The sequence below is a fragment of the Petromyzon marinus genome, chromosome 9 (genome assembly GCF_048934315.1).
Source record: "Petromyzon marinus isolate PM22_M1 ecotype Great Lakes invasive population chromosome 9, UKy_Petmar_22M1.pri1.0, whole genome shotgun sequence".
Lineage (NCBI taxonomy): Eukaryota > Metazoa > Chordata > Hyperoartia > Petromyzontiformes > Petromyzontidae > Petromyzon > Petromyzon marinus.
This window is the reverse complement of record NC_133675.1, coordinates 12,652,860-12,676,599: the sequence shown is the minus strand read 5'-3', so window position 1 is coordinate 12,676,599 and position 23,740 is coordinate 12,652,860. Positions and strand designations below refer to the sequence as shown.

At 43.4% G+C, this 23,740-nt stretch overlaps 1 protein-coding gene across 2 annotated transcripts in view; it reads right to left on the bottom strand.

Annotated features, from left to right (window-relative positions):
* Positions 1-11,136, bottom strand: part of LOC116940498 (serine protease HTRA3-like) — a 50,899-nt gene extending 39,763 nt beyond the window's left edge. Inside the window, exons 1-5 of one of the 2 annotated variants that reach the window (XM_076065915.1) lie at positions 10,369-11,136; positions 7,483-7,582; positions 3,667-3,880; positions 2,066-2,260; positions 1,277-1,309 (exon numbers count right to left, since the gene is read on the bottom strand). In XM_076065915.1, the coding sequence (XP_075922030.1) occupies positions 1,277-1,309; positions 2,066-2,260; positions 3,667-3,880; positions 7,483-7,582; positions 10,369-10,798 (972 nt within the window). In that variant the 5' untranslated portion in view covers positions 10,799-11,136. The remainder of the gene's footprint in view (positions 1-1,276; positions 1,310-2,065; positions 2,261-3,666; positions 3,881-7,482; positions 7,583-10,368) is intronic. The other variant, XM_032950402.2, reaches the window with a different exon arrangement.
* Positions 11,137-23,740: the final 12,604 nt, after the last annotated feature.

Sequence of the window (23,740 nt, the reverse complement as noted above, 5' to 3'; positions counted from 1 at the left end):
TGGGTTAGATCGCGTAAATATAAAAATGTGTCGTTAAACCCGCCACCACCCGACACAGCCAACTAGTAAGCGTTGTCACGTAAACAGAACATGCCAATTCGTCACTAGTACAGCACGCCGGTGTGTTGTTCAAACCAAAACTTTTGCTACTCGTAAAATCAAACAGCGGTCTGTGAGCAACGCTGGTTCCGGGCAGCACTGTGATTGCAGAGTGTGACTCCACTGACTGATGTATCCCTCTGAAGTGGATAGCCTATGAGTATATCCCGTGTGGAGACCCAACATTGGCTGCTGTTTGGAGTGAGGTGTGCATCCACTACGCGACTCAGGGATTGCCGCGCTTGGCTCAGGGCCATAAACGGGAGATGAACGCCAGCACGCGCCCCAGTTCCAGCGGCAAAACCAACGAAGCATTGAATAAATGCAGTATGACAATTTGAAGAAAAAGCCAAGGTAAGGGATGTTTATTGGATAATTATTGTAGAGAAAGTGGCATTTCACGATGAAGTTCTCCACCACTACCATCGTATGACAACTTTTGAATACTTTTGTTTGGGTCCTAAATGTTATTTCCAATTGTGATGACATGAGGTGAAGTATCCATTAGAATTTCCCACAGACCCGTGAAACCATTTGTGTTCGAGATGAGCCCATGTTAAGTAGATGTCGCAGAGCTACTTCTGGGAACCCCCTTCAAGTGACCATTGGTGCACACAGGAGGGAGCAGCACTTTACTAAACACTGACCGACATCAATGTGTTTATTCTCAGCGCCGGCATAATCGCCAAATTGACGAGCAGGCTAAGACCATCTACTCGCTACACTTGAGAACTCTAAGCTAAGATAAGGAACCCATATTCTTAGTTTTTTCGGTAAAGTCACGTTGAAGAGAAACAACAAAATAACAAAATATATATAAAACAATAAAAAAAATTCTCACGACGTGAGAAACGTCGTGAGAAAAAAATTCTCACGACGTGAGAAACGTCGTGAGAATTTTTTTTATTGTTTTATATATATTTTGTTATTTTGTTGTTTCTCTTCAACGTGACTTTACCGAAAAAACTAAGAATATGAATTACTGCAGTCACGAAAGCTTTAAATCAAAATATAAGGAACCCAGTTTGATCACAAGCGGCTACCTGCATTCGAACCCAGGCCCCAGTGGTGCCAGCTCAGCAACACACCAACCTGTGATCTACTCACTCGCCTCACATGATGGTTTTATTTTAAAATGCCACCTGAAAGTGTGATGGAATTCACAAGCGGTTCTTACCAGATTCACGAGGGGCCCTCCAGCACTCCCATACTTGATGTCCCAATGTGACAGAACAAGGAGCAGCAGTTACATGGAAAACAAAATATATTATTATTATAAATTATAATAACAAATACCGTGCGTGTTACTCGTTTAAATGATTATCATTTCTAATTCGCGAGATCATTCATGTCACATATTGAGCTAAAGGTGGGGCTTAACTTAATAAATGTGTCCGGGTCAATGACCAGGGAAATATATTCCGGATCTGGAAAATCACATCCAGAATATTCTCGCTCTGGCTGTGGCAACGAGTTAAGTGCCGCCGACTCCAGGTAACCAACGAGCGGAAAAATATCCGGTTGGAATTAATCCCAGGACTGAACACTTCATTTCAGGTCAAAGGGCCTCACTCACTTCAAATGAGCGTCACGCGATGCCTGTGGCGGTGACATAGCAGAACGGTAGGGGCATTCGCCGCTTGATGCGGAGGTGCCACGGTTCGACCCCACTGGCCACCCTGGCGAATACTGCAGGCTGTGCGTTACCGATCAACACGTGCTGCCTGCTTGACAGCGGACGTGAAAGATCCCGTGACGTTATTCGCACCACAATCAAAACTTGAAAAATGCATGCAAATGATTTCGTTTGGGTAAAGCTACGTCGCCAAGTCGTCGTCCCTACTGGCAGACGACGTTCGCCCGCGTCGCACAGTGCCTTCGGCGCGAACACCAAATGCAACTCTGATTATTATCTGATGTGCGTGTGCGCGTTTGCGCGCGTATGCGTGTGGCTGGCCGGCCTCACGTTGACCATGGCGTCGGTCTGGATGTAGTCGTGGTCCGAGTCGTCGAGGCCCAGCTCCTGGCCGCCGCGCTGTGCCGTGCTCACGATGCCGGTCGTCACCGTGTTCTGCAGCTTGAAGGGGCTGCCGATGGCCACGACGAACTCGCCAGGGCGCAGCTCGGCCGAGCGAGCGAGCCGCAGCACCGGCAGCTTTTGCTGTGACGGGAGAGGGGCGGCAGCGACGTCGGCCGAGCTCTTAAAGACTCAAGCGGCCGCACGAACCACCACGTGGCCGTTCGCTCGGCCCCCCCCGCCCCCCATGTCATTCATTAATACATTCATATTTTAATGTATTTATAAATGCACTCACTTATCATTCTTATTATGTTTGCGTCGTCACCATTTCAGTCTTTTCTGTTTACAGGGCAGCTCAACTCGTCCTGCGCACGATGTTAAACTGCAAGCGGCGATTGTGGTGAAGTTGATTGTCTCGGTCCGGGCACCAATGACTGCACAATTAATAGGACCGTATAAAATTTGGTCATGTGCTTAATTGGGCTGAATTTAAGTTCTGGGAATGAAAATATTGGTTTAACTATTTTTCAAGAAGCATTTCTCTTCAGCAGGGTTAGTGGAAAATTCTTCCCTTGTGCATGAATAAGGGACCACTTGAGATTTCAGAAATATTTGCATGATATCTCCTTTCATGGATAAATCTCTCACAGAGGTTGATGGACTGCTCTGCAAACGTTCTGAATTGATTTCTGCCTCATGGAATGCCACCAATAGCCCAAATCGCATAAAGTCGGGGTAACACGTAACAAACAAGAAACCAAATATTGCGATAGTGTCACCTACAAAAACACTGCTGATGAAGGCAACAGGAAACCACCTCAAACTGTCTGGTGTTGCAAATTGCAAAGGGAGTGGGGTGGTTCTGGGATCCGATGGGATAGACGGAGCTTAAACCGGGGCCCTGCATCTGGGCAGAGAACTCAAACGAGAGATCTCGGCTAAGCAACCATCACCAAAGTTTACAGAGATCCTGTCTGCCTGCTCACAGTAAGGGGCCACACCTCTCCCGCGCTTGCGGCGAAGCGGAATGCGAGAGTGGTCTCCCAGAAGCCCCCCAGTTTCACGGAGAGTGGAGCGCGCCGTCGCACGAGCTTGCGGGCACCTGGGCGTTGGTCTTTTTTTCATAGGTTTTACATAATATAGGGGGGGGGTTATCGGTTATATCGCGTAAATGCGAATGTGTCGTTAAACCCGCCACCACCCGTCGTTGTACTCTGATTGTAAACGTTGTGGATTTGTTCTCCAACACACCGGGTGCGCTGCACTCGAAACGAATTGGCGGGTTCTGTTAACGTGACAAACCTTACTAATTGGCCGTGTCGGGTGGTGGCGGGTTTAACGACACATTTATATTTATGCTATCTAACCCCCCCTCAACCCTCCAAAAAAACCTATATTATGGATGATATTGGTCGCGAAAGCCTACGTGTTAAAAATGTTTTCGTTGTATTTCAACACGAGGCCGATGCAGAGCATGCAACGCGACGTCCGTCCAAGGAGGTGCAGCAGAAACTCGGCGGTGTGACAAAAATAACCAAAAATCCCACCTTGGCGTTGATCTTGATGACGGCGATGTTGGCGTGCATGTCGACGTGCAGCGGCCACGCCTCGTACGTGTCGCCGTTCGTGAGCTGCACCTTGACGGCCACCAAGTCGCGCTTGTGGGTGACCACGTGCGCGTTGGTGAGGATGAGGCCGTCCTCGGACACCAGGAAGCCCGAGCCGCTGGACACCGACACGTTGCGGTCGAACAGCAGGTGCCTGCGGGAGATCGGGGGCGGGGCGGGGGGTGGGGTGTCTCATCCATGTTTGTTCGTACGTATGTACGTTGGACATCTACGTCGCCAAACCGCGCTAATCGGAGGTGTTCGATCATCACTCAAGGTCTGGGCGAATGGACCCAGGTTAAACCTATAGCTAGCCGAAGATTGCTGGAAGTGCCAAGGTCTAGGCCGCTTCATAATAATTCGCGTGTACAAACACGGAGGTGGTATTTGTCTTAGTTAATAGCTCTTTTTTGAAAGTGAAGACGATTATGAGTTAGAATATTCAGATTTGCAGTTGGAGACTATAATACATTTTCTGAAACTGTGATTGATTGAGAGCCAAAGGGATAACTATTAAAGGAGGCAACATTAATCATCTCAAATTTCCTGGCGGCATAGTCACTGTTTGCACCCGATGGAAATGTGAGAAGAATTTAATGATGAAGCCTGCACTGTTGGGCTCAGAATAGGTATGAGAAATACAACGTTCACGTGCAACAGTTTATATAAACGATTTGTAAATATCTCTCAGAGGGACGCAACTAGGAAAAAAACAGCAGAATATGGATACCTCGGACAGCGATTTAAGGCGGAGATAAATCTAAAATATGAAATAAAGAGATAGACCAGAGTAGGTTGGAGTGCTTTGGAAAACTGAACTTGGCAATGAGAAGTAACGTAGCAATGTGCAGAAAGAATACATTTTAAATCAGTATGCACGACCCTCTATGACATATGGTTCAGAAATACGGTCATTTACAATTTTTTTAAACTAAAAGTGAAAAGTGCTCGACGAAGCAGGGAGAGAAGCGTGCATGGAATTTCTTTGAGAGACATGAAGAAGGAACACATTGATTGGAGAACGTACGCAGATTAATGACGTTTATTTAAAACAGATTAACAACAATCTTGATTTGAAGCTTTCGTGACTGCAGGAATCCATACTCTTTGGTTCTTCGGTAAAGTCACGTAGTAGGTAGAAAATTAATATATCACGACGTTTCGATCGCAACACAAGCACTCGTCATCAGGTGGGACAACCACAGCAAGAAACAATTGCTGAAGTAGCAGATTAAGAACGACGCAAATTAATGACAGCTTCGAATTGTTAATAAAAGTAAGGACACCTCGCTACAAGGGGTTAATGACCGAAGGTGAAGAATCGTGACGAACTGGTAGCCAAGATATAGACCGCGTCCAAGCGATTGTTCGCCCAGAGATGGAGCAATGAATTCTGCTTCTCTGTGTTGGTGCTTAGTGAATTGTTACATAATAAGATCGTGGATAATGACGGTGGCTTAGAATTGCCTTCATCCAGCAGTGGACTGACCATGATGATGATAAAATGCTTGTATATCATCAGGCAGAGCTAATCAGGATGGCGGCAATTTACTTTTAGGTCTATGCTTGTGACACCTCTACAAACATAATTAGACATTATATTTGGCTACATTCATAGTTTTTTTCTCTGAACAAAGTAAATACCTCCTTAATGCTGAACACGTGCCTCAACATTTGGCCGAGTGAGAGAGAAAAACAATTCCAGTCAGTAAATACAACTGAATAAGTAGTATTTATAGAATTATGAGATCTGCAGTCGTAATGCTCTAAATGTGTGCGTGTTTTTAGGAATACGATGTAAAGTGTTTTGATTGGAGGCGGAAAGTCCACCAGGGGGCTTGCGGCTGCCAAGATCACAGAGCAACGAATCCTAACTAAAACTTCCGAGAAGGGGCCTCTGTGATGATGGTGTTGACTGAAGTTACACAGATTTGTGCTGCACCACACGAAGCGCAACAATATGTGATCCATATTATTCCAGGTGTTTAAAGTCCTTGGTATGATATTACGAAAACCCTGTGGCATCTCAATGCCCTTTGGCTCGATCGGAATAAACGTGGATATCTGTGGAAACTTTTTGGACGGTATAAAAATATGAACGAATAAGAATAGGCTTTGCCATTTATGGGAATAACACGGGAGATGTTAAGATGTTCGAACACTAAATAGACGCACCTATTGCAAAGCCAACATGTCTGCATGAATCACACATACTTGTGTCAAAACATCCAAACAAGGAATATCTGGTAATATACGCATTGTCTTCGAAACCGCGTGTGGACTAAACGTGCATTTCAGCACGCACGCACTTTTACTTGCCCCAGAAATAAAACAAATCTAAATGTATTTGAAAGATTCGTAACAGTTGTGTTCAAGTTAGATCTAGATATTCTGTACATCCTCATGAATGATATAGCATTGAGAGGCCTTCATCAAGAAGTGTATTGACAAAGGGCTATACATTGTTGTTTTTTAATTAATTATTTGAGTGGGGTATTAACTTTGCACTTTTATTTTTTTTTAATAAAAAAGAACATCTTAAAATTAAGTATTGGCACAATACAAACACATTCCTGGATAAATGGTAGGTATTATTAGCTAACAATGGTATCATGGTAATTGTGTTAGTAAAATAGAACTTTAATATAAACCTACTCGTTCTGGTGTTGTGACTCATATCCTGTGTTGGGTTCGCGTGAGTTATTTCTACGTGACAAATACCAATCTAAAAACATTGAGTCTTCTTACACGCGCGCGATTCAATGCCTCTAGCTGTTTGATTAACAATCGATACGAGTCAATGAATCCACGCGTCATTTCACCGACATTGTGGCGGGCGGTTTGTTTCTTAGCTCGAGTCCTTGCGACTCCCTACACGGCACATCTTTTGTGATGACCACCCATCAGGTGCGTGCAGTGTAAACGGGAATAGAACATTTTACTTTGCAAAGGAACGGAACATATTGGTAATCATGAAAAAATGGGCCGTGGTGGATCGAGAGGAATGGAGTTAAGAAACACTGGCCTAACGCCACCATGATTCTGGTCGGCTCAACCAGGATACATGGTAAAGTGCCAACCCCTTCCTCTGTTAGCCCCACCAACATTTGTTAAGTTATTCTTGTTGTGCTTATGCACCACTTCCAATGCAGAATCACCCAATAACGTGGCTATTGAGCAGTGAGTCTCGCCCTTCGCACGCATTATGACTCAGGTATGAGGCAAATCGGTCTTATACCAGGACAAAATACAAATTTGAGCAAATTCTCTGGGACATCCATTGTGAAACCACCAGTACTGTCCTGACTAAACCAGGAAAATGAATTGCTTCGCTAATATGTAGGTATTTGTGGTTGTACTGGAAAGTTTTTGCTGCGTTTTCGTGCACTGTGTAATTGGGCCAGACGTCCACCATCCAGTGTTGCTGCACACGCTGGAAACTTCAACGACGCAGTTCCTGAAGAAGCTTCCAGCAGGTGGGCCGATGATATATATCGTGCCGAACAACAACAACAACAGGCAGCACAAAGACAAAGATCCCCAGTATAACCTGAACAGACTGTTGGGTGTTCGCCATGAATGTGAATCGAACCCGGGTTTGCCAGGTTCCTGGCGCGGCACGCTACCACTCTGCGCAGTGTAAAGCTCAACAACAGGCAGTGCCGGACCCAGAAACACACACACACGCATCGGAGAGTTTTGGTAGCTTCGGGAGGTTCGGGTTATTCGCGCAGTGCGCGGCGGTGACGGCGTCACCTTGCGAGCAGCTCGACGTGCACCACGGCTCGCCGGGCCCGCTCCGTCACGTTCGCGATGAAGTTGAGCCTCTCCCGCACGCTGTCCGGGTTGGGCGCTCCTGCAAGGGCACAAAAAGATCCAAACCACGGTTATCAAAGTCCAGGCCAGGAATTATTGTTGAGCTCACTCAACAATATCTGTAACAATGCGATGAGTTACTTTATAAACATGGCACGGATTACGGAATATTCTGGAACATGTATCATTTCGTTCATTAGTGCACTTTTTGCTAATGTGTGATTATTTTAAATTACATTAAAATATATAATGAGATAGCTTTTGTATTTCTTCGCAAAGTCAACAAGATTAATAAGTTAACATTTTTGTGTCTAACAGACACAAAAATGTGATGACAGGACACTCTTTTGCTTATCCATGATGATATTGTGGACACTTTTGGTGGATCCTATTAGCAATGACTATTGACAAAAATAATTCCACCTGCCCACAATATTATTTTCAGATGAATGTGGATAAAAGGATGAATTTGCCTAACAATTACATGGAAGAACGAATACTAGTGCTGAATCTAAATGCGGTTTCACTCTTTTGACTGTCTGAGAAACAATTAGACAGGAATTTACTGTTTAAATGCCAATAAACAGCATGAATCCCTTGGACATTGGCAAAGAGCACAGTTAGCTACTCCATAAGCCAAGTAACATTGCCACGAGGCGGCTTGTCGCAGAGTGATCTCCAGGTCAGCCAAGGAATGCCCGTCCCCAGCACACAACGCGAAGAATAAACACGAGCGTAAATACATCACATCCTTTCATTTTTCACCAACTTCATTCACAGCCATTTAAACGCGGATTCCTATCATACTTTACGCATTTCCATGGGCGTATGAACACATGCGAGCTTGCACTGCGGCGGCCTGCGAGGAGGCCACTTAAAGCCTTGGCAAATAGCTGCCTGGCTTACCGAGCAAAGAAGGCGGCGGTGCGTTCATGGAAAAGGGGCCTTAAAGCAGAGACCCCCAGACGCAGGGAAAATTGGACGGGAAGGATGCCCAGAGATGGGGTGGGGTTACCATGCACAGATGGCTCCGGTTGGGCACTTCATTGCTTTGACCGCAGTCACTGTGACCCCCTCCAAGTGTTGTTTGGCTCTCGAAAATGCGATACGGTTCCACAGATGTCTCAGTAGAACAACACGGCGAAATTTACTCAAATAGTTTTTTTACAGCATTCCCATTTATAAACGGAAAACAGAATAAGAATATTACGTCCGATGCCAACTTTAGCGAACCATTACAAAGTGCAGCACGGTGCCTTGAGAAGATGTGCTCCAATACAAACTGGGACTACGTCAAATAAGATTCTCCATGGAACGGTACGAACGTGGGCTGCGTTTTTTGTGGACTTAAGTGTGGGGGCTTAGCGGTAGGAGACAAATAACGTGCACAAGCTCAAAAGGAACGAGTTACATGTTTTCACTCTCTCGGTAGAGGAATTTAAGAATGTTTATGCTGTAGTAGATGTTGTTGTTATGTTCCTTAAAGGACCAAGTGCAGTTCACTTAAAAAAATTAAGCAAAATTTTCACACGCACAATGATTTATCTTGAGGTTTGCTGAAAATATTTCCGGTCAGTATCAAATAGTGGAAAAAGGGATCGGTTTTTTTACAGTGCGAGTATGTTGCAAGCATAAGGGCCCTCATATACACACACACACCAGGGTTGCTGAAACACATTTAATTATGGGATATGAAAGAAAAAAACACAGAAACAACGTTTATTAAACCAGCGGGCAACTAGAACCCTGTTAGCCCGTTATTTTTCAGTTACCCACACCACGGAACTTCAGTGCAGGATACGTAACGTTACGACACGCCAAAAGTGAGTCAATGAAGCCCTGTTCTGTCATTCGCAAAACTTTCGATGCGGCAGTGTGACACTTCGAAGTTTCGAAGTACCGGACTATGTCATATTTGTACACGTACAATGGTGATGAGAGGCACATGCTCGAGAATGGATTTGCCTGCCACGTTTAAAAAAAACTAAGTTCTTGTTTACAAACGTTGCACGGCCGCACATAGACCACTCGCGTGATTTCAAAATACACACACATCTTAAAGATTCATTTCCACACATCCGCCGACCGTATAACGTTGAAACTTGGAAAGAGTTCAACTAACGGTGGCGTCACCGTATCTTTGAACATGTACATAGAGATGTTCGGAGAGCCGTTAAAAAAAGCGATTGAACACGTTATATTGTAGTTTTAGAGATTTCCTGTGGAAGAAAACATTGAAATATTGTTTCAATGCCGAGAGGCGCGCGGCTGTAATCCACCACTGTGGAGACTAGGGTTGGTGGATCACACAAATGTCGTGACACTCCCATGGCCGTGACATACCCTGGCTTGCCAGGAGAGAGGCCAGTACAGCAAAGGTGGATCTCACATCGGTGTGTCTGGACTGGAGCGAGTATTACCGCGCTCACACCCCGTGGGGTTTTCTCGGGGTGTTCCGGTGCCCTGTCACATCTCGGCACCCGTCAATCAGTCCTTACGTTGTACTACCAAGTGGGTTCACGTAACTCCTGTAAAGCCACTAGCGGCCGCCACGTTCATGAAACAACATCGATCCTTGAGTCTAATCGTAGTGCGACGGATGTGCGGGTGATAAAATATCAATCGCTCCACCTGTAACGATGACAATGGGCACGCAACCAAGCCCCCCACCCCCGCTCGACAGCCGCTTTTAAAACTCGCGCATACGACCATCACCAAATCAGCCAACCCACCACCCACACCGCACCGCTGACTCAGCGAGATGCCATCACATCATCGTCAGCAGTGCGGCGTGATTGTGTTGTGTGGCGGGGGTGTGTGGCTGACCTGTCTCACAGGAGCCGTTGAATATCGGGAAGAGTGAGCCTCCCGCCCCGGCGCCGAGCCGCCTCTGCTCGCTCCGCAGACGGCACACGGAGCCGTAGGTGCGTCCGTCGCTGGCGCACACGGCCACGCCGCGCAGAGCCGCGCACACGCACAACCCCTTGCCCCTGCTGCCCCAGAGCCTGGCCCCGGTCCTCGGCTCCTCTGCGTCCAGGGGCTCGCACTCGAGGCCCGCCGCGCAGCGGCGAGGCGAGCGAGGCGAGGCGGCTCGCAGGCACGGCTCCCCCTCCTGCGCTCCCGGGCGCGGGTCGGCCTCCTGCGCCGAGATGAGGAGGCACGGCACCAGCGACACGAGCAGCAGCAGCAGCGGCGGCGGCGGCAGCGGCGGCGGCACCAGGAGGGGCCACCCAGCTACCGCACCCCACGAGATCATCCTCCGTGGAACGAACGGACAATTAAGGAATCTAATGTTGTAAATGTAATATTCAGAACCGTTACGGACGACGCACGATACAAAGCAGAAAAAAACGTTAAACTCGGGTGGAGAAATGTATTTCGCGCAGACGGCACTTTTTCAATCCTGCGCAATTTTTACGCAAAAAAATTCAAAGGTATTCTTCGCACGCGGCTCGGCTGCTGTGCGATATGGACAAGTTTGCTTGGGGGTTACTCCGTGTGCGAGTGATAAGCAAAGTGAATGTTTTTCTTTTTAACCGAATGCGAGGGGCCACGTGTGTGCGTGTGTGCGTGCGTGCCGGGATGTTACGACACAGCATGGGCCAAGCTGCTGTTGCTGCGAGCGCTTGGCCGAGAATATCGAGGGGCGGCTGGGTCACGGGACATGGACTCACATCCCACTGTTTATGTAAAAATGCCATGAGTTCGATTTCCCACGCTGTGGTCAGCTGATTTTATAAATATAAGTCATCCCATACGCATAAGCTTCGTGCGTGTGTTTATTTTGTCTCTTCCCCTACCTCTGTCTTAAATACGGTGATGGTGTTGTATTGCTCTATCTACTGCTGCATAGGGACATATCCGTCCCACCCCCACCCGGTTTTGGCACCGCCGCCTCTCCAGTCCCTTGTGGATGATCCATCTTAATCTTGCACGTGTTGTTATTTCATGATCTGTCCTGCGCTAGGGCGTGCCGGCCTCTTGGGCGTTCCTTCTCTTGACGGACAATCTGTAAATGTCCCACCCAACCCCCCTTCTTTGAAACCGGACAGGGATGTATTGGCAATATTTCCACCGTTGTCAAAATTTGGCATGACTACTGGTGGAAATATGCTGCGCCTGCCTGTTAAAAATGTATTTTGCCTCCAAGGTCATAACGAATTTGATCGTTAATAACTATGTATTTAGGTCAGAGGCAGTGCATGTCCATAACATTAGGTCATTAGGATGATGCTCTATTTCCGAAGCGAATGGTGCGGATTCCAACCACACTTATTGCAGAACCATGTTTTTGTAACGCTGTATTAAGTTTATAACAATTTAGGTGCTAATGCACCAAGGACTGTTTTTCAATATTATTTATACTGTACAGTATTAGCACACTACAATCGGTGTTTCTCCCAATTAATAATGTTTATTGTTTAGTTCAGTTGTTCTTAACCTGGGGTGCAAGATGCTGTTTCTGGGGGTGCGAGACACGGTCAGATTTTTATTAGAAGGTAACTCATCGAAAAACAAATTAAGCACGGGCACGTAAGTATACCTACTTTGCTTCATCAAACCCTCTGTGTATTTATTAACGTTGTAAAATGTTCAAAGATTGAGAGTCAAAGGGGTGCAAGGCTGCAGTGACGTTTAAGAACCACTGGTTTAATTATTTATATAGAGAGCGCCATTCATGCAAATTGCATCTCAGAACACCGAGGAGTTGGCAGACGGGCGGTGGGTCACCCAGTGCCGTCAATCACCAAAACTCAATTTGTTCCCAATTGTTCCTCCCATTCTCATGGGAGAAACCATTTATTCCCATGCTTACGCTTTCCCGTCGCGAGACAAGTCATTATTCGTTCTAAAATCTCAGGGAGCAGCGAGCACGCCCGATGAATGTGTCGGAGAATAGCTCCGAGCGAAAGAGATCTAATCCTTCACATTTCTCCAAAATAAAATCCTTCAAGTGCCACTTTAGCCTTTCCGCAATAGGGGGCGCACTTTACACGTGACCTTGCAAAGAGGTTAAATCAAAGTCAAACCAATATAAAAAATATATATTTCAAGCTGATTTTTTACCAACTTAAGTGTAAAATGAAATTTAACACGATAGTGGTTTTGTTTTCCTTCTCGTCGTTGGCGATGGAGTCGCAACCATCAACTCCCTACACTTGAGACTCCGCTCTATTCACGAACGGCTGCCCAGATTAGAAACCATATTTATCAGCGGTGCCGGCTCACAGCCAACAAAGCCCCCACGTCTTATATAATGACGTTGATTATACAGTATGGCATGTGGGGAGTGGAGTGGTTCGTCCAGTCTGCTATAATTCTGGCGACCTGACTTCTATTCTTGAGTATGGTAGCAATATGTTCAGGAGCTGAATGCTCAATGTTGTGGTCTGTCAGCCACGAGAGGGCTTCGGGAGAGAGTTCATGCAGTTTTGATAATTATTCCTCCTGTTCCGTTGACGGAGCACTGACTGCAGTCGTTTACGTTACGGGCCATAGTTTTGCTTCCTCGCCACGACTTGTTACATCAATGGGAGCAACATGTCAACCGGTCCTGCCACCTCCCCAACATGGTAATGTATGGTGGGGTAAATCAACCCTCGTGAACAGGGGTCGGCAACCAACATAACAAGAAGAGACATTTTTTTATTTTCGAATTCAGGTACAAAACTCAATATTTCTAGAGCCGTAATGCACGTGGTGAATACGTGCACACAAGTGTAGTGTAATAGCGCCGGCTGGGGGACAGCGCCAGCTGGTGGACAGCGGCGCTATTACATTACACAAGTGTAGTTGGCAACAATCACCAAAGCTCAATTTGATCCCAATTGTTCCCCCACTACACAGCGGCGCTATTACACCACACAAGTGCAGTGTAATAGCGCCGGCTGGTGGACAGCTGCAGCAACTGTCGTGGACCGACAGCGCACACGCCGGTGATGGTGTGCACGGTGTGTGGGCAGAGCGGAGGAACTGGGGCAAGGGTCACGGAGGACCCCGTCTGGAGGCCCCTGGAACCTGCTCGCGGGTTCGAGAAGGGAGGCGCGGTCAGGGCGGAGCCAGGCAGCGCTGGGAGCATAAAAGGAGCCAAAAGCGGGGGGCTCGAGGCTGCCGGTTCTGGGAATGGACTCGTCGTCGCTAAGCGTCTCCGATAGATATTGCGCTGCAAAGGATAGCAGTCAGCGCCGTCAGTGTTAGGCAGCTAGTGTAATGTGCAGGCTAGGCTGAGCTACTGTGGAGAGTGTGCGGGACGAGACCGTGGAAGTTGTTAATAAAGAAGGTGCCTCCTAGAAACTCTGTCTCTGAATCGTTGACACTACACATACACACATACACACACATAAAAAAACACACCGTCACGGAGTCGGGGAAGCCTTCATCCAGCAGTGGATTAAGGGGCTCTAAAGATGTGTTGTTATCATAAAGAATCAATGGAAATCAATTATATCTCTAGCTCTAGCTAAAGCTTCGAGGCAGTGAAAGCTCATATGGAAGCTAGAACTTCCATTCAAGCTAAAACAACTGCTGTATTATTATAATTATTGCCTTGCAGTTGTAATACACAAACTACACAACAAGTTTATAATTATGGCATTATGTAAATGTCCACGTTTCCACCAACTAGTATGCTGTAGTAATTAGTGACCAGGTCTCCTTTGCAAGTTTGAGATTGCTGAACAAGTAAATTCACAGAATTTCCCAAAATAGTAGATAACTCGCATCTTTAATGCACTACATTATATGCGTCACGCTTGTTTAAAGACGCCCAAGATAAGCATCCAGTTGCCATCCTAAATAATTGTACTACTATGCATATTAATCCCATGCCAAAGTTGGATTTTCAAGAGTTTATTTTATACGAAAACATCAGAAAATATCGAACAATTACAATACACATTTGTGTCCGTGATTCTATTTATAGACAATTGATGTTGTTCATAATATTAATCTCTGACAGTTACAGTACTGTGAAAACTCACGTCTTAATGTTTTTGTGTTAAACGTGATATTCTAAACTTAAAAAAAAAGTTTCCACATCTGCCCTTGCATGTAAACATTGTCAGCCAGAGCTCAGACCTGGCATGCTGTTGAACGCTATGTAACTGCAATCATGCTTCCTTTGGTCTAGAATTTCACTTGTTATAAGCTATGTTATGTTATATTTTTTTCATGCAACCATAGCAATGGCAATGTACAAGAGTGCGTGAGTCAACGTTGCCAGGATCCCGAGTGTGTACAGGATGCTGACCCTGAGCTGTCTGCGTGTGATACATCCCTCGTACAGAAAGAGAGAGGCGGTTTCATGCTTGCTAAGTTCCACAGAGAATTTTACAAAGGACACAGTGTATACCGCATTGCATTAGGGCCAAAACGAGCCATTCAGAAACAGCAGCAATTACGGTCGCATGGGTGAAACCCCACAATAGGGGCCACCACATACAGAGGATTTCACTCTGTTTAAATAACTAGATTTTCATAAATAGCTGCAGGCGGTTTTAATTTCACGTCTAATAATTTTCTTCAACAATTTGAAACCTGCTCTCGAGGCTATTGGACTAACGTTTTCCTCGCCATAACATCTTGTTATAAGCTATGTTATGCTATATTTTTTTCAAACATCTCGTTTAGCGCTCACATTTATACATCAGCACGATCTGCTACTCTCAGGAAATTCAGCTGGGGTCACTTGTAAAAAGAGCCATTAATCCGTGGATATATTTTAAAATACATTAAATATCATGTTATGGTTATTTAAATTCTCCTTCACTTGAAGAGAATGTTTGTTTCATCTTGCACAATGCAAGTCATAAAACTCAACAGAGCAATGTAAATGTACCTGACATTTAAGCAAAATGCAACACCATTCTAATTCAATCGGGATACGTTGCATGATGGTTAAGCACACTGGACTTGTAATCCGGAGTTCAATCTTCCGGTGCAGCAGTTCAAACAACGGTGAAAGTTTCTTAAATTCCTCATCTCTCTCGGCCCAGAGTTAACGATCGGCAGGTGGCCTGTGGTGGGGTAATATGAGGGTACTGCTATTCTAAGATGTTTGGGTCGTGCGGAAGAGTCGGTCGAAACACCCTTAATAGGGGCTCTCCATACCTCCCTCTAGCTGAGGCCTTCCTGCCATCTTCATGGGTCACGTTGTATTTGATTATTGACCAGCATGCACTGACTCTTGGTGTATAAACATAGTTTCACGTTTCTCAGAACCGAGCTTTTAATTCGCAATACGTAATGAAATTCTTGGAAAGCGTTTTCTAATACAATGTGAAGCCAATATTCGCCACAAAATTAATCGGAATGTTCGCTGTGTCACGTTCGGAACGAGGCTTTTGAAGTGTAACTGATGTTAAAAACATTTGTGTTAGCGACACCAAAACAACAAAGCCATTTAAAATAACATTGGCAAATTAAAACCTTCATGGTGATTTAGAGTATTTGTTCGGACAAATTGGAGAGAAAAAAAACCGCGTGCTTTCTTCATTTCCACGTTGAATAAAAAAATGTCCTGTACCTGCCATGACACTTTCGCTTCACGACGTCACTGTGCCCCGTGCAGGTTCGAAGTTTGTTTCAGAATATAATCACAACCCACGGCTGCCCAGACTAAAGCATCCCCACCACCTCGACAATCACAGCTGCCAACCAGATATCTTTTTTGGTACATTCTTTTTTGCTGCAAACAAAATATGGGATTTGAATCCACAACATTTAAACCACAGGCACACGTGCCGAAACCACATGTCTGCAGCAGACTTCCAAGCAGCAGTCACCGGGGATGGTACAATTGGACGGGTACCACCGCTGCTGATGCTACGAATGGGGGTTTACAATAAACGTTGCGCTCTTCACAAAGTGTTCAAAGAATACGTACAGTCCATTGCTAAGAATCCACAATATTCATGTCAGACATACTCCAGTGGGCATATATCGCTGAAGACAGCCATCCTTGATTTTGGTTACTCTCACGCAGGCAATAGTCCCGTCCCCCCACGTGGTCTCTTTGTGCCATAACACAGCCATGGAGCAGAGATTAACAGCAATTTCAGTCATTTCAATATTAAGACGTTTTGTTAATTTAAGAACTCGCATCCTGCATTGCATTTCCAAAAGTACAACTAATTCGAGACAAAAGTTTAGCGAGCAAGAATTTCGATGCACAGCATCACAATTACGTCGCCAGCTAGCTGCGACCAGCCAGTTGCTAAACTTATTTTTTGTTTTAAATTTCCGTGTATTGTACCGACAAAAACTGTCAACCACAGCTCCAGAGTTGAGATATCTACATGGAGCTTGAATGAAACGAGTAAGCATGGGATAGAGGCAGCATAACAATATGTTTTGGTGTCGCAAAAATATGCGATGGGTTGAGGTTGATGTGAAGAGGAGGCGGGGGTAGGTGGAGACCCGCATGGCTGTGGAGGGGAGACTCACTGGCGTCTTCAGAAGACAAATGGTCAAGGTACACCCATGATATTGATTTCTCACGGAGATAGGCCCTCTAGAATTTGCTTCACGCTGGCCAGACATCTTGACAACGCTTTACTTACTCTTTGGTTCTATTCGGTAAAGTCACGTAGGTAAAAAATAAAACAACACAAATCACGACGTTTCGGCCACAACACAAGTGGCCTTCATCAGGTGAAGGGACCAGACTGTCTCGAGGACAGCGCTGGAGTGAAACACAGCCACGCTCAGACCGCGACCTTTAAGCTGTGTGCGAGGAAACAAGGTGCCTTGATAGCCAATATTTTCATGGAGAAATTTGAATCAGACGCCATCCAGACTTCCACCCTCAGACCTTCCCTGTGGAAGAGATGTGGATGACACTTTCGTCATTTGGCCACATGGCCTCCCAGCTCTGAACCTTTACCTACACCACATCAATTCCAGACATCCCGCCATCAAATTCACTATGGAAGTGGAGAAAGATGGCAAGCTACCATTCTTAGATGTTCTGTTTGAGAGGAGACCTGATGGCTCATTGGGGCATTCTGTCTACAGGAAACCCACCCACACAGATTCTTACTTGAAACCTGATTCCCACCACCACCCAGCCCAAAAGAATTCTCTCATCAAAACTTTATACCATAGGGCTCATTGCATTTCGGACCAACACCACCTGACCAGTGAATTAAAACATGTACACCTGGCCCTCAAAAGGAATGGATACTCTGACCGCACCATCCGCCAAGCTGTTTCTCCCTCCATACAGAAACCACCACTTGATACTCTGGTCAAAACCATCACACTACCATATATAGCAGGCGTTACTAAAAAGATTTCCAAAATTCTAAACAAACACAAGATCCAGGTCCAGTTCAATACAGTACACAAAATTCGTGATCTGATCCCATCCGTGAAGGATGTCATTCCTGACTTACAGTACCCCGGGGTTTACAAATTGAGTTGTACCTGCGGTGATTGCTATATCGGGGAGACAAAGCGACATGTCTCTGACCGAATTCGCGAGCACAAATCAGATTTGAAACACGGCAGAACGAATTATTCTGTCGTAGCTGATCACTGTTACAACGCTGTGGGTGATCACGATATAATTTTCTCCGATCCCAAGGTTCTTTGCAAACCCACGGGTTTTTATCAGAGATTTGTTCACGAGGCAATTCAGATCTACAAACACAGACACAAATTCAACCGAGAAGATGGTTTCAAATTAAGCAACCGTTGGAAAGATGTTCTAAATCGAACCAAACATTAAACTAATTTTCAATGGTACGGTATATTTTTCAAGTAGTGGTACCCCAAATTTTCGCAGTTCTTAAAAATTCCCTTTTCACACCATCAATAGGTAAACTCCCCCCCTCGCCAACCGGCATGTTCACCCGCATGTACACCACCTCTACACCGTTCATCATGCTAAGTCGGCCAATCAAATGCTATTTTTATGCTAATTCCTTTGTCAAGGCACCTTGTTTCCTCGCACACAGCTTAAAGGTCGCGGTCTGAGCGTGGCTGTGTTTCACTCCAGCGCTGTCCTCGAGACAGTCTGGTCCCTTCACCTGATGAAGGCCGCTTGTGTTGTGGCCGAAACGTCGTGATTTGTGTTGTTTTATTTTATTTTTTACCTACGTGACTTTACCGAAGAGAACCAAAGAGTATGGATCCTTGCAGTCACGAAAGCTTTAAATCTAGAAACGCTTTACCTGCTGAGGTGACCTGCTAATTGCCCAGCTGTGGTGTTCTCACTTACACTGCTGGGTGGACAGAGGCGAGCAGCTTTAAGAAACTTTCCCATCGTTTCAACTGCCATACCGTGAGAACGAACCGGGGACCACAGGGGTTACAAGAGCACTATACCGAACCATCACACCACAGCAGCATGCTTATATAGAGACATCCCACTGGGACTCAGTGAATTTTTTCATGAGATACCTGGATCACAAAGGCGTGGGACACATTGAATTAAATAAAAATTAAAAATATAATATAATGCACGGTCAGATGATAAAACATTACACGTGGACCATGCCTCTCCAGACCGCTGAGGCTAAGGCCCTCACTAGAGTGAGATGTACGTACCATATGTGTTTTTTTTATAGGGGTACGTGCCTGTACAAGTACACACCAATTAATTGTTTCACGACTTTTACTTTTGAAAGGGAAGTTGGGGATGCTTGGATGAAACCATCACAACGTCGGAATGTAAACATAACCTTCAGTTCGTGGACACTGCGTGAGCGTTGACATATGAGCCTTTCACGTGACAGGCAAAAGTACAGACATGGCGTAGCGGAATGTTCAACTTAACGGTATAGTGGTGTCCTGTGCACTTCCGTTATTTTTTTCATATAGTTTTCCTTTCCTCTTTATGAATAGAGGAATGACCGAGGTATTGTTCGATACTTGAAAATGTTAATTGCTATGTGAGCATTTAAATAATGTAAAAAATCAACAATCTAGTAGCATGTCTGACTCGATGTGGACTGAGATCATCTTGGATTTGTTAAAAGGTCGAATATGAGAAAAGCTATTTTTAAAAAATTACAGTTACACCATAAATTGCTTTAAACATGGGGAAATTATTTACTTTACTTTATAAGCAAACTTATGTAAGATTAAGAGTGCATCACATGAAAAGGTTGGATTTGTGAAAATCTATAGGACCTTACAATTGCATCATTCGTAAATACGGAAGTGGGTGTGGGCGATTGCCCTTAAATGGGCTTTTGGAGACCCTTCAGTAAGGTTTCAGTCCTATATCATCATCATATGCCGTAATAATTTATTGGTAATTCTCTATATCATCATCATCATCATCATATGCCGTAATAATTTATTGGTAATTCTCTATATCATCATCATCATATGCCGTAATAATTTATTGGTAATTCTCTATATCATCACCATCATCATATGCCGTAATAATTTATTGGTAATTCTCTATATCATCATCATCATATGCCGTAATAATTTATTGGTAATTCTCTATATCATCATCATCATATGCCGTAATAATTTATTGGTAATTCTCTATATCATCATCATCATCATCATATGCCGTAATAATTTATTGGTAATTCTCTATATCATCATCATCATATGCCGTAATAATTTATTGGTAATTCTCTATATCATCATCATCATATGCCGTAATAATTTATTGGTAATTCTCTATATCATCATCATAGGCCGTAATAATTTATTGGTAATTCTCTATATCATCATCATATGCCGTAATAATTTTTTGGTAATTCTCTATATCATCATCATCATATGCCGTAATAATTTATTGGTAATTCTCTATATCATCATCATCATCATATGCCGTAATAATTTATTGGTAATTCTCTATATCATCATCATCATATGCCGTAATAATTTATTGGTAATTCTCTATATCATCATCATCATATGCCGTAATAATTTATTGGTAATTCTCTATATCATCATCATCATATGCCGTAATAATTTATTGGTAATTCTCTATATCATCATCATCATCATCATATGCCGTAATAATTTATTGGTAATTCTCTATATCATCATCATCATATGCCGTAATAATGTATTGGTAATTCTCTATATCATCATCATCATCATCATATGCCGTAATGATTTATTGGTAATTCTCTATATCATCATCATCATCATATGCCGTAATAATTTATTGGTAATTCTCTATATCATCATCATCATATGCCGTAATAATTTATTGGTAATTCTCTATATCATCATCATCATCATCATATGCCGTAATAATTTATTGGTAATTCTCTATATCATCATCATCATATGCCGTAATAATTTATTGGTAATTCTCTATATCATCATCATATGCCGTAATAATTTATTGGTAATTCTCTATATCATCATCATATGCCGTAATAATTTTTTGGTAATTCTCTATATCATCATCATCATATGCCGTAATAATTTATTGGTAATTCTCTATATCATCATCATCATCATATGCCGTAATAATTTATTGGTAATTCTCTATATCATCATCATCATCATCATATGCCGTAATAATTTATTGGTAATTCTCTATATCATCATCATATGCCGTAATAATTTATTGGTAATTCTCTATATCATCATATGCCGTAATAATTTTTTGGTAATTCTCAGGGATTTTTTGATTACAAATCCAACCGTACGTAGGTTTCTCTCAACCTGTTTAGGGTGGACACCACTCGTGCAAAGATTGAATGTTTGGTGTCCCAAAGTGCTTGTATTAAACACACATGTATTTGTACAATGCATTTTGGCAGTCTTTACTCATTGGTTGTGCGTGTAGCTGCAGGTGTTGTTTCAATACATACTAACTGGCAAAGCATTATCCATTGTAAACAACACTGGTTGGTTAAAATCAGTAACAATTAAATACTTACAAGGTGGCATAGAAAGCACCATTCAGCATCATGTTCAGTTCTGTAAATGACAATAAAACTCATGACAAAAGAAAAGGAAATCACAATATTTATTTATACTGGAGCAATCCTATGAGCTTGTTTCACAGACGTTCATTCGGGGCGAGTCAGAACGTTACAACAAATAATACAAAACACGGTAGGAGTGCAAATTATAGGCAAGGTAAACACTGACACATTAGCTTCTTTTTCATCGTGTGTTATTAAATCTATTTATTTCCAGCCTATATTATTGTTTGTGTCCTGATTGGTTTTCTTGTCATTCTTCTTCTTTCGTATGGCATTGTGAAGAGAAATAGTTTTTTTTAATCTTTTCTTAATGATCGTCATAAATGAATGCAAAAGTTCCTCATCCAGTCCAATAATTATGTGGTTGACGCAGTGTGGATTTCAGCGATACTGCCAGGATGTGCATGGATGGAGCATTCATCGATTATGTGCTTGATGGTTTGGACTTATCCATAGTCTCAGTTGGGCGATTGTGTCCGCGCATCGGCCGTGTTGTGTTCGAGCCAGGTTCAGCGTGGTCCATAGTCGTCGTGGAAGAGAGAATCCCGGTGCTTCCACCGTCAGATCGTGAATGATACTTTAGTTTGCCCTGTCCATAGCCCCCCAAGATTCAGACCACCGAATGGTGGTGTTTTTATGTTTTAACGAAAATACGGCCACACACTGACTTCCGTTGGAACGTGGTCTGGATAAGGATTAGAGGTGTCGTACAAGCAATGCACACCTGTCTGTGTTCCGCATCTAGCATGACATTCTCCAGTTCCTGAAAATGCTTCCCAGGATAAGGACAATGCAGTATACGTTTAGAGTACATATGTGGGCTTATAGAGTGTTCTACTTGAATTACTTGGCAAACTAAAGTGGCCTTTTGAAACGGGTGGGAGTATTTTTGCAAGCAATGCATACCTTTGTGTGCTGCATCTCGTTCTCCAGTTCTGCAAAAAAAAAGAATGTTGACCTAGATGCTTACTCCGCTCTGCTTGAATAACTTTTGCTAACTTAAATGACCGTTTGAAAAGTTTAACAGTATGTGTCATTCGTTAAACACATTTCCATGGCACGACATACAAAACATGGGGTTTACGAACAATCTGAAATCTCACATAATGAAAGTGGTAAAAACAAACATACACCATGTCAGGTGAAAGTAAAATGCAGTGCTCTTTGGTTATTTCGGTAAAGTCACCTAAAAAGAAAAATAAATTAAATAATAGAATGCGCCGTTTTGATTGCAACACAATCAGTTGTAATCAGGTAGAAAAAAACCTAGTGAAATTTTGATTTAAAGCTTTCGTGACGGCAGGGATTCATATTCTTGGTTCTTTCGGTAAAGTCACGTAGAAGGGAAACAATTAAATAAAACATATATAAAACAATAAAATTCTCACGACGTTTCGACTGCAACACAAGCAATCATCATCAGGTGTGAAAACCACAGCAAGAAAATTTGTTGCAGTAGAAACGTCGTGAGAATTTTATTGTTTTATATTTTTATTACTTTATTGTTTCCCTTCTACGTGACTTTACCGAAAGAACCAAGAATATAAACCGAGTGAACTTAGAAATACAATGCAATCCAACACAGAGAGTTGGCTAACACAACAGTCAGCACCCTACCTGGTTGATTACGTTATTCCAAAGATTGCTACATTTGAGAGAGACAAACCACAGACACGGAGACACACAGACAGACACACAAGCAGAGAGAGACAACACGGAGACATACAGAGAGAGAAACACAACATAGACACACGATTGCATTGTATTTCTAAGTTCACTAGCTTTGTTTTATACCTGATAAACATTGCTTGTGTTGCAATCGAAACGTCGTATTCTAATATTTAATTTATTTTCTTTCTACGTAACTTTACCGAAAGAACCAAAGAGTAATTGCTGCAGTCACGAAAGCTTCAAATCAAGTTTTAAGATGCAGTGCTTTGGAACCATAGCAAAAGTGTGATAATCAGAATCAGAATATTGATTATTCCTGGAGGAATCCCTCCAATTGAGCAATCACAAGAGTATAAAGATTAGGTTTGCCGCAATATATAGATATATCATGTGATATAAGATCCATGATAATTGTATCTGACATTTTGTAAAATACCATATCGTTATCACAATTTTTTCTGACAAATATTCACATTCCTGTCAAAAGGTTTATGAAATCATAAGCAATAAATCAGTTTCTAAATAAACAAATACTATAATGCTAATTTAAATTAGTGGTTTGCAAAACAAAAGTAATTAGACTGCAGGGCAATATGTGACGCCATTAGTTTAGT